Raw genomic sequence first — 17,010 nt, 5'->3', positions numbered from 1 at the left:
TACATCCAAAATCGAAACGCTTCAATAAAATAGAGTTGGGTGAGAAATAATAACTGCAAATCTGGAAAATTGTGCAAAGCCCCTTCATGGTAGCAATACAATATGGGAGTGCATATGGAATATCTAAGAGTTTTGACCTTGTCGGGAGAATCGGACATTCATCACAATACAATTAATTAATTAATGAGCCAAAATGTTTCATTTTGGTTGCTGAGGTTAAGGTTAGGGTTAGATTTAGGTAGAGCATAGTGTTAATTAGCTATGATAATTATCTCAATAGAAGGTCTTCAGAGAACAAAGTAAGAGAAACGTGTGTGTGTGTGTAGGAGGCCAGTCTTTGCATCACTGTGGTTTAATCAGACTGTGGTGGTTAATTATACAATGTCCTGGTCCAGTCGAGAAATCCAGCTGCTCAGTGCTATATAAGAGACAAACGTGCAGTAGAAAGGAACATTCTGAGTTGGACAAGATCAGCTGTAGGTAAGATCTACGCCCTATCTACATTAAAATGTATACAGATCTGATTTTACATTGAACATTGAAGCAATTTTGATATAAAGTTGATGCCTGTGTATGAATTGATTTCTAAAACAAAATAGAAAAAAGAAATATCTAGAATATAACAATTAAAAAAAAAATATATATATATATATATATATATATATAACAGTTAGCTTTCGACTAGAAGGTAACACTTTATATATTAGTTTTAAACATTAAATTCATAGCCTTTAAGTTATAAATTACTGAATAAACTAAAGTAAGAAGGAATAGAGCAGTTTTTATTGGCAAGTTGAATTTCTTATGAGTGCTTTATTTATTTGATGTTCTCATATTCTTACCTGGCGACACGGTGGTGTAGTGGTTAGCGTTGTCGCCTCACAGCAAGAAGGTCCGGGTTCGAGCCCCGTGGCCGGCAAGGGCCTTTCTGTGTGGAGTTTGCATGTTCTCCCCGTGTCCGCGTGGGTTTCCTCCGGGTGCTCCGGTTTCCCCCACAGTCCAAAGACATGCAGGTTAGGTTAACTGGTGACTCTAAATTGACCGTAGGTGTGAATGTGAGTGTGAATGGTTGTCTGTGTCTATGTGTCAGCCCTGTGATGACCTGGCGACTTGTCCAGGGTGTACCCTGCCTTTCGCCCTTAGTCAGCTGGGATAGGCTCCAGCTTCCCTGCGACCCTGTAGAACAGGATAAAGCGGCTAGAGATGATGAGATGAGATTTTCAAGTCCTGTGCAGCGATGTTTGTACACGATGGTAATTGTAATAGCAATTGAAGTGGTGACGATCCTTGTGGTTTTCCGGAGAGGACGCTTTTATGGACTCACATTTCAACCACATGTGAAGCTCTGCTGCAAATGTGTCTCACATCTGTTTCAGGTCCTGTTTTTTTTTTTTGTTTTTTTTTACTGTGCAACAACGACAGAGTATTCTGCTTCAGAAGAGACAAATTATTTTCTCATCTCACCTCATTATCTCTAGCCGCTTTATCCTTCTACAGGGTCGCAGGCAAGCTGGAGCCTATCCCAGCTGACTACGGGCGAAAGGTGGGGTACACCCTGGACAAGTCGCCAGGTCATCACAGGGCTGACACAGACACAGACAACCATTCACACTCACATTCACACCTACGGTCAATTTAGAGTCACCAGTTAACCTAACCTGCATGTCTTTGGACTGTGGGGGAAACCGGAGCACCCGGAGGAAACCCACGCGGACACGGGGAGAACATGCAAACTCTGCACAGAAAGGCCCTCGCCGGCCCCGGGGCTCGAACCCAGGACCTTCTTGCTGTGAGGCAACAGCGCTAACCACTGCACCACCGTGCCATCCCTTATCAGCTATACATGCAAATTCCTTTAGAAATGTGTTATACTAGAAAGTTGAAGTGTTTCTATGGAATTATTAATCCTCTGTATTGAATATTGATATAAACTGATTATGTAATTTTTTTTTACTATTTATCTCCTTTCTCAGATTTTGCCGTTTTGGATCATTCAGTGCTGAAAGTGAACAGGTTGAAAGCGAGTGTTAGGAGAATTATGATGGCTGGATGGACTCTGATTTCCTCTGTGCTGCTGATCTCCAGTGTCCTGCTGCAGCTTTGTGTTGCTCAAAGTCAGTCACATTCTTCACAGAGTAGCACACTTGCTCACCTTATTTACCTTTTCAACCTTTACACCTTCAGTTGCTTATTCCACTTTGGATTCTTTCTTTCTTATTATGCTGAGACGATTTTTAAATACACATATGAAACTGTAATTTCAAAGTTATTCAAACTGTTGTGATGCTATTGACAAAACTTCATTCAAATGTTACACTCTTAGGAAAAAAAATCTAGAACCCTTTCTGCTCCTCTCTCTATGCATAACTTTAGGAAATCGCATTCGGAAACTTTTTTTCATCTCATCTCATTATCTGTAGCCGCTTTATCCTGTTCTACAGGGTCGCAGGCAAGCTGGAGCCTATCCCAGCTGACTACGGGTGAAAGGCGGGGTACACCCTGGACAAGTCGCCAGGTCATCACAGGGCTGACACATAGACACAACCATTCACACTCACGGTCAATTTAGTCACCAGTTAACCTAACCTGCATGTCTTTGGACTGTGGGGGAAACCGGAGCACCCGGAGGAAACCCACGCGGACACGGGAAGAACATGCAAACTCCACACAGAAAGGCCCTGCCGGCCACGGGGCTCGAACCCAGACCTTCTTGCTGTGAGGCGACAGCGCTAACCACTACACCACCGTGCCACCCTGAAACTTTTTTTTTAATACAGATATTAGTGAAGGATGTGTGGTTTTTACATATAATTTGACAGTAATTTTGATCACTGCTGAAACAAAAGCATTCTTTGGTTGTGCTCTCATGACCTGTTGGTCATCACTGTGAGATGTTTGGTTTCAGGGTGCGTTTTGTGTTTTTATGTAGTAAGCTGCAGGGGGCGATGCGGAGAGGCGTTCTCGCGGGGGCAGATGTGTACCTGCGATGATGACTGTCTCACTCACAGTGAATGCTGCAAGGACTACGAGGACGTCTGTACCTCCCGTAAGGCAGATTTAGTCTTATTTAGTCTCAAACACTGTGTCCTTCATGACTCTTTACATGAATCAACTCTTTATTAGGCATCCAAGGCAATTATGTGAGCTAGGATCCAGTTCAGGAGCAGCACAGAGTCACTGAGCTCTTGAGGGTTAAAATTGCTGGTCAGGGGCCCTGTAGGGGCCCTCTCTGACAGTCCTGAGAGTTGTGATGAAGTTAAAGACAAACTGGCGTGCTGTTGTTTCCCAGATGGTTCATGCAGGGGTCGATGCCGGGAAGCTTTTAGGAGAGGGAGGGAGTGCGAGTGCGACCCTGACTGCACCTTCTACAACTCCTGCTGTCCCGACTACAGCGCACACTGCGGTATGGCATGTTGCTCTCCACGGATCAATTCTTTAGATTTTATAGCCATCTACTATTTGAACCATTTCATCTTCATCTCAGTGATACTCGGAATAAACAATACAGGTGGTGATAAACCCAAAAAGGCCTCCCTGTGCTTGAGGGTCCTATTATTAAGCATCTTTTATTAACTCTCTCATTTCAGATATGAATGACAGTAAACCAGAAGTTCCAGTCGGCGCAAAGTCAGGAGGTGCAGTATAATTCTAATATTGTATTCTTAATCAGTTTTAATGAATTCCACTTACTACCTGGCAACATGTGCATCAGTTGTCATTGTGATTTTTTTTTTTAAATGCAGCATGTTTTGCAACAGAAAACTGAATCTCATCTCATCTCATTATCTCTAGCCGCTTTATCCTTCTACAGGGTCGCAGGCAAGCTGGAGCCTATCCCAGCTGACTATGGGCGAAAGGCGGGGTACACCCTGGACAAGTCGCCAGGTCATCACAGGGCTAACACATAGACACAGACAACCATTCACACTCACATTCACACCTACGGTCAATTTAGAGTCACCAGTTAACCTAACCTGCATGTCTTTGGACTGTGGGGGAAACCGGAGCACCCGGAGGAAACCCACGCGGACACGGGGAGAACATGCAAACTCCACACAGAAAGGCCCTCGCCAGCCCCGGGGCTCGAACCCAGGACCTTCTTGCTGTGAGGCGACAGCGCTAACCACTACACCACCGTGCCGCCCCGAAAACTGAATCTTAAATATTAAAAAGGTTTGCATTTGTACACACAGAGATCAATAGTGAAAGACATTTACACTGAGCCTGAAGTTTGAGATACACTTATACAGTGACTAATAAACTGGCACCTCAGTACATTATAAAGTTCAAAATGAATGAGGGAGAATTAAAAAGGAGACTCAACTCAACTGCTCACCATCACAGAATCAGTTAAAGTAGATAACAGTTTCTGTAAAACCTCCTTCTCTGTATTGCACACGTTACAATCGAGGTGATATACAGTCAAGTCAGGTCGTGTCGTTCTCTCCATTTAATTCAGCAGTTATTTTTCCTCATAAGTTTGTATCTCTTTAACAGAAGGTACAATTAAGGATTTTGATGTCGCAGGTGTATATTTAGGTTGTGCTAACGGCGACTTCAGATCAGCACTCCCTCCTGGACAACACACTCCAGGTGCTAATGTAGACGGTGAGTTCTACCCGCATGGATAATTAGAAACCAGAGCACCGTATAAATGTGATAAATGAGTACGAGTTATACTTTTGTTCACTTGTAATTTTTCTAAGCATGCTCAAAATGCATAGTGATCTCTTCACCTGTGTAACATACTGTACCACCGTGAGATGATGCAGAACTCGTCCTTGATGTGACGGCCATGATAATGTAGTAGAGCATACACTGGCTCAAACTTGGTTGTATTTTGTTATGCCTTTAAAAAGTACAACTGGGTCACTCGCCATTGCTATAATTGCGCCTTGTGTGCCTAAACTTGGCCTTGAAACCTCACTAGTCTGGGTATCCTGGGGGAGCTGTGAGAAGAATCAGATCCCAGCTGCTTATCAGACAGACGGTGCTCATGTTTATTTATTCCCCTCCCCACAGGAGGAAGTGCTGTGGAGCTAGTGCCACTGACTGAAGATCTAGCAGCACCTCCTCCAGCTGATGCTAATCTTTACCTCCCTGTTGTTCCTGCAAAGCCTGTGGAAAACACACCAAGTAAGATTCAAGATCAGCCCAGGACCATGTCTAAACAGGCGTCTTCATTTAAAAATCCCACTTTAGGAAGTTGTGTTGAGAACCTCTGATTGATATGAATGATAAATTAGCACTGACGGAGATGAGATCATGCTTCATGAAGCGTTGATGCTTTCCAACCAAACGCTGAAAAATTGTTTATGGATTGTCTATTAATTTTTGATGACTGCATATCTCTCATCTCATCTCATTATCTGTAGCCGCTTTATCCTGTTCTACAGGGTCGCAGGCAAGCTGGAGCCTATCCCAGCTGACTACGGGCGAAAGCCGGGGTACACCCTGGACAAGTCGCCAGGTCATCACAGGGCTGACACAGACACAGACAACCATTCACACTCACATTCACACCTACGGTCAATTTAGAGTCACCAGTTAACCTAACCTGCATGTCTTTGGACTGTGGGGGAAACCGGAGCACCCGGAGGAAATCCACGCGGACACAGGGAGAACATGCAAACTCCGCACAGAGAGGCCACGGGGCTCAAACCTGGACCTTCTTGCTGTGAGGCGACAGCGCTAACCGCTACACCACCGTGCCGCCCCCTGACTGCATATGTAAATGCAAAAAGAAAAAAACTGCTTATATAAGGCACAGCAAATGAAGCAATTCATGAAAGTGCATTACTTACACTACCGTTCAAAAGTTTGGGGTCACCCAGACAATTTTGTGTTTTCCATGAAAAGTCACACGTTTATTTACCACCATAAGTTGTAAAATGAATAGAAAATATAGTCAAGACATTTTTCTGGCCATTTTGAGCATTTAATCGACCCCACAAATGTGATGCTCCAGAAACTCAATCTGCTCAAAGGAAGGTCAGTTTTATAGCTTCTCTAAAGAGCTCAACTGTTTTCAGCTGTGCTAACATGATTGTACAAGGGTTTTCTAATCATCCATTAGCCTTCTGAGGCAATGAGCAAACACACTGTACCATTAGAACACTGGAGTGAGAGTTGCTGGAAATGGGCCTCTATACACCTATGGAGATATTGCACCAAAAACCAGACATTTGCAGCTAGAATAGTCATTTACCACATTAGCAATGTATAGAGTGGATTTCTGATTAGTTTAAAGTGATCTTCATTGAAAAGAACAGTGCTTTTCTTTCAAAAATAAGGACATTTCAAAAAAGTGACCCCAAACTTTTGAACGGTAGTGTATCGTAGACTAGACATGCACTTTAACTACCACATATGCCACTGCATCTTATAAACCTTGATTTGAAGACCATTATATTAATATTAGCTTTAATACTATTTAAAACGGTCTCACTCGGGGTCATGAGTGTTCTGGTCTTGGACGTTAGCTCAGATTTCATCTGGTGGCTACGTAGAGCACATCTTTATCTGCCATATCAGTATCACAGACGCCTTCCAGTTAGAGCTGAAGTGTCAGCCTGCACAACACAAAGAAAGTCAAATGATCTGATCTGAACTGTAGTGGTTCTTCTCTGTATTAACTTCAGGCCCACCTTCGGCTCCAGGAGAAGCTGTTGCAGATGGAAGTGGACACATCCAGGTTTCTGTTTCCATCAGCGGTCAAGCAAGTGCAGACCCTAATCAACCATCTGTCGTCTCGGAGTCTTCAGCTGGAAGGCCGAGCACACTAACGGACATAGCTCAGGCTCTGGAGGCCGCCAACGCAGCACAACAGCCACGTAAGGAATACAGTCAGTCAGAGAGATGATGTAAGGTATCACAGCGCTGCTTTTTTTTTTTTTAAGAAATATGTAATAGGCTGGTCATCATTCAAGCTTCTTTAAAAACAAAGCAAAAAGTTTCAAACAGCTTGAGTATAATGAAAGTAGGTTTGATTCTGCAGGTATCCTATGTCCAAGTACACGACCAGTAGCTGGTTCATTCATCACTTATTAAAAACTATAATCATCCTTTACATTTCTCCATTAAAAGATCCGAGCTCTAGCCCTGACCTCTGCAACGGCCTCCCCATCAACGGCGTGACCTCACCATTCAATGGCTCCATCATTGTTTTCCAAGGTAACCGACCGTAATTTCAATTCAACTCAACATTTCTGTTAATTTTTCCCCTACTGATCAAGACCAGCACTTTATTTTTATACCAACACAACTAACATTTAACCCTTCCCCTGGCAGGGTATATTCCTGTTGGAAGGTGCGTGTAAATAAAGAGATATGACCGTTCCAGAATGACGACAAAACTTCACCTTTCAAATGACTAAAATACTACCTTTACAATGAATGCCATTTAATACTTTTATTTTACTCTCAGAAATGTCTCATCTCATTATCTCTAGCCGCTTTATCCTGTTCTACAGGGTCGCAGGCAAGCTGGAGCCTATCCCAGCTGACTATGGGCGAAAAGCGGGGTACACCCTGGATAAGTCGCCAAGTCATCGCAGGGCTGACACATAGACACAGACAACCATTCACACTCTCATTCGCACCTACGGTCAATTTAGAGTCACCAGTTAACCTAACCTGCATGTCTTTGGACTGTGGGGGAAACCGGAGCACCCGGAGGAAACCCACGCGGACATGGGGAGAACATGCAAACTCCACACAGAAAGGCCCTCGCCGGCCACGGGGCTTGAACCCGGACCTTCTTGCTGTGAGGCGACAGCGCTAACCACTACACCACTGTGCCGCCCTCTCATAGAAATGTAATTAATAAAAATTTTCATTTGCAAAATAGTGTGTAGAGTAAAACATTTGATCCAAACAGAACAGTACGTTAATCTTGTTAATAAAGAATAGTGCTGTGTTTTAACTCTCCTTCATCCTCAGGTCATTTCTTCTGGATCCTGAACCCCAAGACCAGAGCAGCAGGTCCTGCTCGCCGTATTACAGCAGACCTGGGCATTCCTTCTCCTATCGACACGGCCTTCACTCGCTGCAATTGCGAGAGCAAGACCTACATTATCAAGGTCTTCAGTTTTATTTCAGAGCCTTGACTTTAAATCATGGGCGTCAAACCTTGACTCTGAACCTCCAGAAGCAAACAGTTTCATGATTTCCCTAATTAAAAGCACTCGATTCAGCTCATTAGATAAATCACCAGGTTAAGTAGATTTGTTGAACAGGATAATCACTAAACTGTGCCAGACTACAGCTTTCCATAATCAATCAGAGTTTAACAACCCTGAATTTTTTTTTTTTTCTAACAGCAGAAACTCTGAAGTCAGGTTCTGAATTATTGGCACCCTTCACAGGAGGAAATTTTATATACAGTATATAGCGATAACATTCTAACTTGTGTAAATGTTTGTTATAATAAATGCATTCATAAACTGTGCTATAAAATTAGACAATTAGGATATGAAAGTACTATATTGTAATATGTTAAAATTGGTCTCACTTTGCATTCATTACTCATCAGATTTAGATGGACTCGACACCTAAACGGTTTTTCTTCCTCTGCACAGGGTGATAACTACTGGAGATTTCAGAATGGTGTGATGGAGCCTGGGTACCCCAGATCCGTGTCTAAGGACTTTGGAGGGCTCTCTGGAAGAATTGTTGCTGCTCTTCCCGTCCCTGCCAATAGGAATCGGCCTGAGATTGTTTACTTCTTCAAGAAAGGTGACGGGTCAGATCATGATTCAGAACAATATACATCAACTCCGCACTTTGCCTCGGCCCCATCCTAGATTAGGCTAATCACTCATCTCTCATATTCTACAATTAATAAACACATTATCAAATCGTATTGCCTTTTCTGTAGGAGATACAGTGCAGAAACTCACCTACCCTGCTGGAAGTGGGCCGACTTGCAGGAAAAAAGGAAAGAACCTGACGTCTGCTAAGAATCGTCAACCAGGCGAGTCTGCACTATAAGAGAAAACTAACCAACACTTTTTTTTTTTTTAACCTTGTAGCATGACATACAAACTCAAATTAAATATTATTTGGAAAATATCCAAATTCCTTGCTATGACAAAATTGATCCAGGCCATATAGTAATAATTCCAGTTGCTGGTCATATGTCTATTACATCTCCAGGTAGGCAGACACACAGTATTTCAATCCTTGAGATTTTTAACTTCAAAAAGCATCAACATTCTAACCAACAAATCCATTATTGGTAACTGGCTAGTAGACACATGAGCAGTAAAATTTATGGATTGTATGAAAACACCGTCCTTAACATCTACATAATTTATTCAAAAGTCCGTCTCTCTGGAGAGATCAACATTTCCCTGAAGTGGAAGGGATTCCCCACCCCCGTGACCTCTGCTCTCTCCATGCCCAACTCAAGGAAGCCTGATGGATTTGAATACTACGTCTTCTCCTGGCGTAAGTCTACTTTTAGCCACCCACCAAGCAAAAGCTGGCTTTTTCAGCCAAATGCTACCGGAAAAAAAACCCCACACAATGGTGTCCAATGTTTGCTTTAGTCTGCCCCTCCCCAATCCCCTCCATTTAAATAGGAAAGAGAAGATCTCTTCTGTAACTAAGAAAATGTCTTTTTTTTTCTTCTTCTTCTTTACAGCTAAAGTCTTCAGCATTAAGATCAGCGGTGAGATTCCTGTTCTGGCGTCTCCCGCAAAGCCGCCTGCTGAAAACGACGTCAGAAACTGGCTCAGCTGTCCTCAATAGAGAAACCCAAAGCAAAGACAAACCTGAGCTTGGCATTCATCAGCAAGCCACCTTTCATTAGCAAAAAACATTGAACAGCTTTATTCATTATTTGCAACTGAACATTCATCAAGTACAAAATAGCAATTTGAAATCATAATTGAGCAAACTGAGGCTAACTACAGAACATAAAAATTTATATGTACAAAAGAAAACTATGGTGCACTGAATCTGAAACATGGCTGGATGGAAAGTGGGTGACTTCACAACTAGTACTGAGATGTGATCAGAACGGCGTGCCTCTATTGAATCCTCGGCCACGGCCACCACGTGGGTAGCTTATACCTGAAGGGAAGAGAGAAGGAAAAAGAAATTAGATGACCCAAAAAAAAAAAAAAAACCAAAAAAAACCCCTGAAAATGGACTCAATAATCTTCCATTTGGGTTCTGACCTAATGCCCCTAAAATGAATGGAACACGACATCAAAGTTGCATTTTCTGCATTTATACTTTGCTTCACTGAATATTAAAATGGCCTTGTTGATCTTGCGTGTTTTTTGCACTGGTGTTCTTCACATAACTTTCCCAATACTGACAATTCAATCTATATAAAACATATCCTTTCACAAAGCATCTGATGAATGAAATAAAATGAGTGAAAACAAGCATAACGCATCAACCTTTTTTTTTTTTTTTTTTTTAAATATTGGATGGACCATTCTGTGGTGACCATTTCCATCCTAAGCAGACCAAGAATTGCCTTTAAACGATTAGTTTAGGACACACAGCGTCATCGCTGCAAAGTGCCATGCTTATATAAAATTCATGGTGCTTATATGTCTACAGTGGCCGGACTGATTTTCGTCTCATGAGGTAGATGATGTGCGTCTTTGCATTTTGCACTATAAGGGGCAGTAGTCTAGTTGAAAGATTGTGGACAGTAATGACGTGCTTAAATACCTCTCCTGATGAGCTGGGCTCTGCGTAGGGGCTGTGCACCCTCTCTGCGAGCTCTCTCTGCAGGTCTGGGCTGCTGACTGCTGCTGGTGTCTGCAGAAACATGGTTATGAACATGTTCATGTTCTGCACGTATCCAAAACTTCAATTTAATACTTTAAGTATGAAGACTCTCTCAATGGTTCAGACCTAATTTGCAATCAAGTGTGCTGAATATAATTTCCTGTGCACTTCAGAATCATTTGCATACTCACTGATGTGTACCACATGCACAACTCATCGATGTGTGCGTGCTAGCTTAGCAACAGGTAGCTATTGCTAGCCTCAGTTTAAGCTCAGTGATTCTAGTGTGTGTGTGTGAGATATCAAATACAAGACAGCAGATTAATTATTGCTAAACAAAGTGTTGCTAAAAATCAAAGTTAATATAATAGTTCTTAAGGCCTTCAACCTGACCGGAAATATTGAAAGTTGTGTGTGGTGTGTGCATGCCTGGAGCAGAGCTGGAGGTTGGTTCTTGGCTAGTAGAAGGCAGGCTTGCATCATCAGAAGGCTGAGCAGGCTCCAGTTCAGACTGGCTCTCTAACGATGCCTCACCGCTCGTTCTGCACATCCATAAAAATCTCATTAAAATTAATAATCTAAAATGAGGGCTTGACTTTAATTTACTTCCTAAGAACACAAGCTGCTCCATCAAACATAAGCCAACAATGCACCATTCCACAAAAAAAAAAAAAGGTAGATATCCAAACAATGATCATGACCCCTCACCCTTCACTTTCCGCTTCTGCCATAAACACATCATCAGCATCATCCCCAGGAACAGCTTCTCCAGGTCCGCCCATGGCTGCCGTAGACGTGCTGACCATGGGGACAGACTGTGAGGCTGGCTCGGCCACATCCGAGGGCTGACTCTCAGCAAAGACACTCACTTCACGCCCCCCCACCAAAAAAAAAAAAAAGTTTCATTAAAAATGATTTAAAAAAAAAATAAGAAAAAAACAGCTGAAGGCAATCTTGTGATCAACTGACAAGTGATCGGACTGGCTACCTGGAGCTGCGACCTGTAGAGGGGTGGTAGGAACACTCCTGCCTCCAGACTCATCATCATGAGCAGCCAGAAAGAGCGGGCTCTCATACATGCCCAAACCTAACGCAATTTTTAGGATTATATTCATGTCATTTAGTGCATTTACCACTACACACAACGTATGCACAGAAACATTTAAACAGGTGGTGAAAACTGATTAAAGAAAGAATGACAGAAACAATAGGATGCTTTGAGAAACTCACCACCCTGGGATGCCAGCTGACCCAGATCAGAGTGAGATGAGCTCGTCTGAGGAATCATGTCCTCTGGAGGACCGAAACGGAACCGAGGGACTCCAGCAACCTGAGGAGAACTGAGACAGAGTACAGGAACTGACAAACACATGGTTCAAGGGGAACAAACATCCGTCAGCTTTATACATATAATGAGATGTCACCATTTGAATGCTACAAAAAAAAAAAAATTTGCATTAGAATGACTGTCTGGAAATTATCTTTTTTTGTTGTTTGTTTTTTTTGCCTCCCTGACTGACAAAAACAGAACGAACAGCAGCACTAACGCTACAGATTTGTATCAAAAGTAGACAATTTCAGGAGTGCAAACTAATCAGGGGTGGAAGAAGGTGCTTCCAAGGGGAATATTATCTTTAGTATAAAGAAAATGGAACCATTAGAGGCTAATGTTAACATAAAGTTGGCACTCCGGCTGAGGAGCTCAACGTATGTTGCATCCGTCAGTAAAATGGTAAGGTTAGTAACATTAAACAAAGTACCGGTAGTACCAGAGCAGCAACAGTTTTCTACATTCCACTTATAACAAGTGCACAAGCTAACGTTAGACTCCAAGGAAATAACGCTAATGCCTCGGTCACAACCGGCCGTACGTGCTCCTACGGCCGGTCTAAGTGCAAAAAACGCAAGAAACGCATGGAGGGTGCGCGTGTGACGTGCTGATTTTCGAGCCGTAGACTGGCCGCAGAGGTTCTTTGTCATGTCAAACAAACTCTACGGGCGCTTACGTTTTTTTCAGGTTCCAAGACAAAACTTACGGCCAACGTGCGTCTTTCTCCACGAAAAAAAAAAAAAACGCAGCGATTTGGGAAATGCCAAAAATCGCACGGCCAAAAAAATCGTACGTCCGGTTGTGACCTAGGCTTAACACAACATCCAAACTGTGATGGCTAGCATTCGCTACATCAAAACAGCACAGCCTTATCAGGCTAATTAACAGTCCCAAGCTTGATGCATCATCATACAAGTCAATTAAGGTACTCATAATGCTATTGTAATACATTTTTACCATAATGCATCCATTCACAAAAACTGGGTCACAAAGGATTTTATGCTGCCAAATAAATTTGCAAAATTTCTTCCATAACCCTTTATTTTAGTACACCTTTGAGCCACTTTGCTGGTTTTCCATCACTCTCATGGTTTCTGCCACAAGAAATAGATGCTTAGCTAATAAAAAAAAAAAAGAAAGATCTAGCTAAAGACCAGACTACAGCTAACCTTAGCCAGAAAGATATTTTTACTTACTGAATAGCCTCGGCAAAACCATCATTACGGTGAGGAACCACTAGAGTTGGAGTGCTGGGAACCATACGATCATCATCATCAAAGAAGTGCTGTTGCTGGAGAAATAACAGAGGGAAAACATTAAATGGGAGTTTCACCATGGGCGAATTTAAAAGAAAATATCATGAAGCATAATACACAGACAGAAGAAGGGAGAGAGTCGTACCATGCTTCCCATCCCAGGCGTGAGTTGGGGTACGCGGCTCGTCGATGGGCGTCTCGTCTGACCTGACTGCCTCTGTAAAAATAAAAGAAAAAGAAAATGAAAACCACAAATTTTACTTTCAAAAGTCCTTCCAGAGAATTAATCAAATCACACTTTATTAGGATCAGTTTAATATGCCAGTATGATCCATTCGCATGGGAACTGCTTTGTGTACAGTATCTATATCTATTGCAAATATTTACTATTATACTGTTGCTATAAAATCTAAAAAAGCAACACAGGCATTAAAATTCAACATGCTTCTGATCTAGATGCTTTGATATATATATATATATATATTTTTTTTTTAATTAGATGACAGGAAACCACAGAGAGTTTATAAAAACATGAAAAACAAAATGACTTGCACGTTCCTTACATAGCGGAAGGAGGAATACTGTACCTGTATGAGTGGGGGTCCGAGTTCAGGGACTGGGTGAATGTTGAGGCGAGGTGGGGGTGTCTGATGCGGTCTGCGGGGTGACTGGGGCAGTCGGGGGGTCTGAGAGGACAAGGAGCTGCTGGAGGTCGTGCTGGGGGAAGGCTGCACCTCCCTCACAGGCTCAACCGCAGGAGTCGGCTCCATGGTGCTGACACTTGCTTCACCTGCACACACACCTTCAAAATAAAATAAATTTGCTTAATAAAATGTTATTCACCGCTTACGAATAACAAAAACTAATTGAGTTTGGTTAGAATCAGGCTTGGTTAAAGCAGTGATCATTATTCTGAAACTTTAACAAGATCATTTACATAACAACGAACAAGTATTATGCATATTTGCACCTATAGTGGAATTATGTACGTGTACGTATGTGCAACAGTACCACTGCTCTGAGAGTCAGCGTGTTTCTGGGTGGAGTCCGATGCTCCCTGACTCTCCTCGTTCTCAGTGCCTGGCTCGGTGGCCTCAGCTGTCTGTAATACAGCACGACAAATAAACCAGATGCACCATTATTTGGATTATTTAAAAGACTAAAATCAAATATCTAAAAAATAATAAATAATAGAAGTTCAAATACTGAAAGGTAAAAACATGAATTGGACTCAACTTGAATTAAACGGAATCACTGTCAATATAAGTGAAAGAGCAAAATGGTTATTCAAAAAACCCACACATTTTTAATGTAATAAAAATTGTTTTGGAGGAAAAGTATCATGATTTAGGCATGCAGCATGCATTAAGCTAAATCAATAATTATACACTTCCGCTGTTAGAAGCATTATCTTTGTGGCGCAAAAGCAGAACTAAAACATTTGAAACCAAACCAAAGTGTCTTCTCTTATAATACAAATTAAAATCTGTGCTAAACTTTTTTTTTTTTTAAAAGAACATGTAACGCTGTGCCAGACATGGGTTCCTACAATTCAAAGTTTTACACCGTTCCCACTGGACTAAACTGAGACTGTCTAAACGGTTTCCTAATGTTGACCCTTTATGTGATCGTTGTAAGTAGGGCTTTGAACCAGAATTTTTTTCCTATTGGTTCGTTCCGAACAGAAATGGAATTTTAACGTTTCCGGTTTTGGGTTCCACCATTAAATAGACGTTCCCGAACCGGTTAGAACAAAAAAATTTCGTTCCCGGAACGGTTAATTACGTTCCCTGTCAGCTGTTTAACAAATGGCTATAAAATTATGTCTCTGTCTCATCCAGCTTAAGCCAAATGTAGGCTAATTCTATTACAACCTTCATTAAATAAGACAAGAAATAATTCAAAACAATTATTATTTCAAATGTTGGCGATTTGGATTCTCAGTATGTCTTCCCATCTACACAAACAGAAAAAGTGCCAAAAATGAAAGATAATTCGTTTAGTGTGTTACCAAAGGCTAGTCAGGCCCTATAGAGGGCTACCGCATGACGTCACCGCACCGCGAGATTTTGTTAGGCGCCATATTGGAAGACCAAGTACACATCTATGCAAGTACATACGGTACATACATAAAACAAACTACACCTGAAATGTAGCCAGGGCCGGTTCTGCCCTAATCTGGACCCGGGTGCAACATCGCGCAACCCCCCCCTCCCAAAAAAAAAAAAAAAAAAAAAAAAAAAAAAAACAGTCTAAATCAGGACTACCATCACATAACTATAAACATTTTAGATCAACTATTTTAACTAAATGGGCTATAATAAATAATCCTGCAGGCAGCCACGGCGGGCTGCCTCAGAAAAGTAACCATTCAATGACACAACTGAAGGCCTGCAGCCACAGCGGGCTGCCTTAAAAAGTAACCATTTGTCCTACCTTAAAACTCGTTTTGCATTTTCTGCCTCCTTTTTTGTATTTTTGACCCTCCGTTTATTTTCTTTCCTTTTCTGAAAACCCGATTTATGTCCAGACATTTTGTTCTGCTACCAACGAACTAACTCGTCAGGTCTCGTCTCTCGAGCCCGCGATGATTCCCGTGGGAAGGGCAACAACTGATACATTTTTACAAACAGCCAATAGGGAGGTTGCAACGTTCAGGCTCTTCTTTGCTCAGACACTCAGTAATGGAGACGTGATAGTAGTCCACCTTCCCGCTCTCTCCATTCAGTCAGCGAACGTCACACAGGAAGTGAACCCCAGCAGGTCATAGAAACTTGCGCAGGAGAAGAATGACTTTTATTTGTAGGCTACAGAAACTTTGAGGAATGAAATAAAAACCGGTATTAACCGGTTACCATTATTTTTAATAAGCGTTTCTGTTCCGGAACGTAAAAAATAATAAAGTTTCTGGTTTCGTTTCTGTTCTATGTGAAATAGAAAAAGTTCCCGGTTTTCGTTTTCGTTCCTTGAACCGGTTCAAAGCCCTGGTTGTAAGTGTACTCCAGCATCACATACCCACATGTTCTGGTCCTGTACAAAACTAGCGCAGTATTGGTCATCCATCTTTGACATAATATCAGGCTTCCTGGGACAACCAGTCTTGCCATGTCCTGTGGTTGGGATATTTGGGGTGGTACCTGATCACTTAGGTCTAACTAGAGCACAATCCCATAGTATTGCATTCCTAACACTTCTGGCCAGACGGTTGATTTTGATGAAATGGAAAGCCTGCAAACCCCCAACAGTAACACATTGGGTCAAGGATGTTCTGTATTTCCTCAAGCTGGAAAAAATAAGATATTCTCTGAAGGCTTCAGCAAAGGGTTCAGCAAAAAACACTTACAAGAAAATATGGGGACATTTTCTGGACTATATCAAGACACACACCACACTCACCATAGAATAGGCTAGAGCATAAGTATACTCTATAGCAAAGATTGTGATTAGTCATAACATATTTTGATGTGGCCTCTCTGTAATGTGTTTTCCTTTTTTTTTTTTTTGTATTGTCTTTGTTGTAATTGTTTTTGCCCTGTATCTGATCTTTAAATTGTCCTTGGTCTTTTTTTTTTTTTGTATTATTATTATTGTTATTATTTTAAATTTTGTTGTCATTATTATCTTGTTGGGGTTTTTGTAATTGTCAGTAATTTTAATTGTAATTTTAACATT

The 17,010-nt window shown here is 41.8% G+C and overlaps 2 protein-coding genes across 6 annotated transcripts in view; one reads left to right on the top strand and one right to left on the bottom strand.

The window, feature by feature from the left end:
- The first annotated feature begins 421 nt into the window (after positions 1–421).
- Positions 422–10,281, top strand: prg4a (proteoglycan 4a). Of its 2 annotated transcripts, XM_060944295.1 has the most exons (14): positions 422–480; positions 1,974–2,114; positions 2,930–3,046; positions 3,290–3,403; positions 3,588–3,635; positions 4,528–4,608; positions 5,023–5,136; positions 6,642–6,833; positions 7,087–7,173; positions 7,942–8,081; positions 8,580–8,736; positions 8,879–8,974; positions 9,325–9,450; positions 9,647–10,281. In XM_060944295.1, exons 2-14 carry the CDS (start codon positions 2,039–2,041, stop codon positions 9,751–9,753), a joined length of 1,455 nt encoding a protein of 484 aa, XP_060800278.1. In that variant the 5' UTR covers positions 422–480; positions 1,974–2,038; the 3' UTR covers positions 9,754–10,281. The 2 variants fall into 2 exon arrangements, with proteins under 2 accessions (XP_060800278.1, XP_060800279.1); XM_060944296.1 differs by lacking the exon at positions 4,528–4,608.
- The window catches only part of tpra (translocated promoter region a, nuclear basket protein), a 110,858-nt gene continuing 103,653 nt past the window's right edge, over positions 9,806–17,010 (bottom strand). For 2 of the 4 annotated variants that reach the window (XM_060944291.1, XM_060944292.1), the window contains exons 42-51: positions 14,350–14,440; positions 13,926–14,140; positions 13,484–13,555; positions 13,279–13,373; positions 11,983–12,092; positions 11,741–11,839; positions 11,461–11,620; positions 11,182–11,294; positions 10,693–10,782; positions 9,806–10,077 (exon numbers count right to left, since the gene is read on the bottom strand). In XM_060944291.1, the coding sequence (XP_060800274.1) occupies positions 10,019–10,077; positions 10,693–10,782; positions 11,182–11,294; positions 11,461–11,620; positions 11,741–11,839; positions 11,983–12,092; positions 13,279–13,373; positions 13,484–13,555; positions 13,926–14,140; positions 14,350–14,440 (1,104 nt within the window). In that variant the 3' untranslated portion in view covers positions 9,806–10,018. The remainder of the gene's footprint in view (positions 10,078–10,692; positions 10,783–11,181; positions 11,295–11,460; positions 11,621–11,740; positions 11,840–11,982; positions 12,093–13,278; positions 13,374–13,483; positions 13,556–13,925; positions 14,141–14,349; positions 14,441–17,010) is intronic. The other 2 variants (XM_060944293.1, XM_060944294.1) reach the window with 1 other exon arrangement.

This window comes from Neoarius graeffei, chromosome 17 (assembly GCF_027579695.1).
Source record: "Neoarius graeffei isolate fNeoGra1 chromosome 17, fNeoGra1.pri, whole genome shotgun sequence".
Lineage (NCBI taxonomy): Eukaryota > Metazoa > Chordata > Actinopteri > Siluriformes > Ariidae > Neoarius > Neoarius graeffei.
The sequence above is the reverse complement of the archived record's forward strand: the minus strand, read 5'-3'. Positions and strand labels throughout refer to the sequence as shown.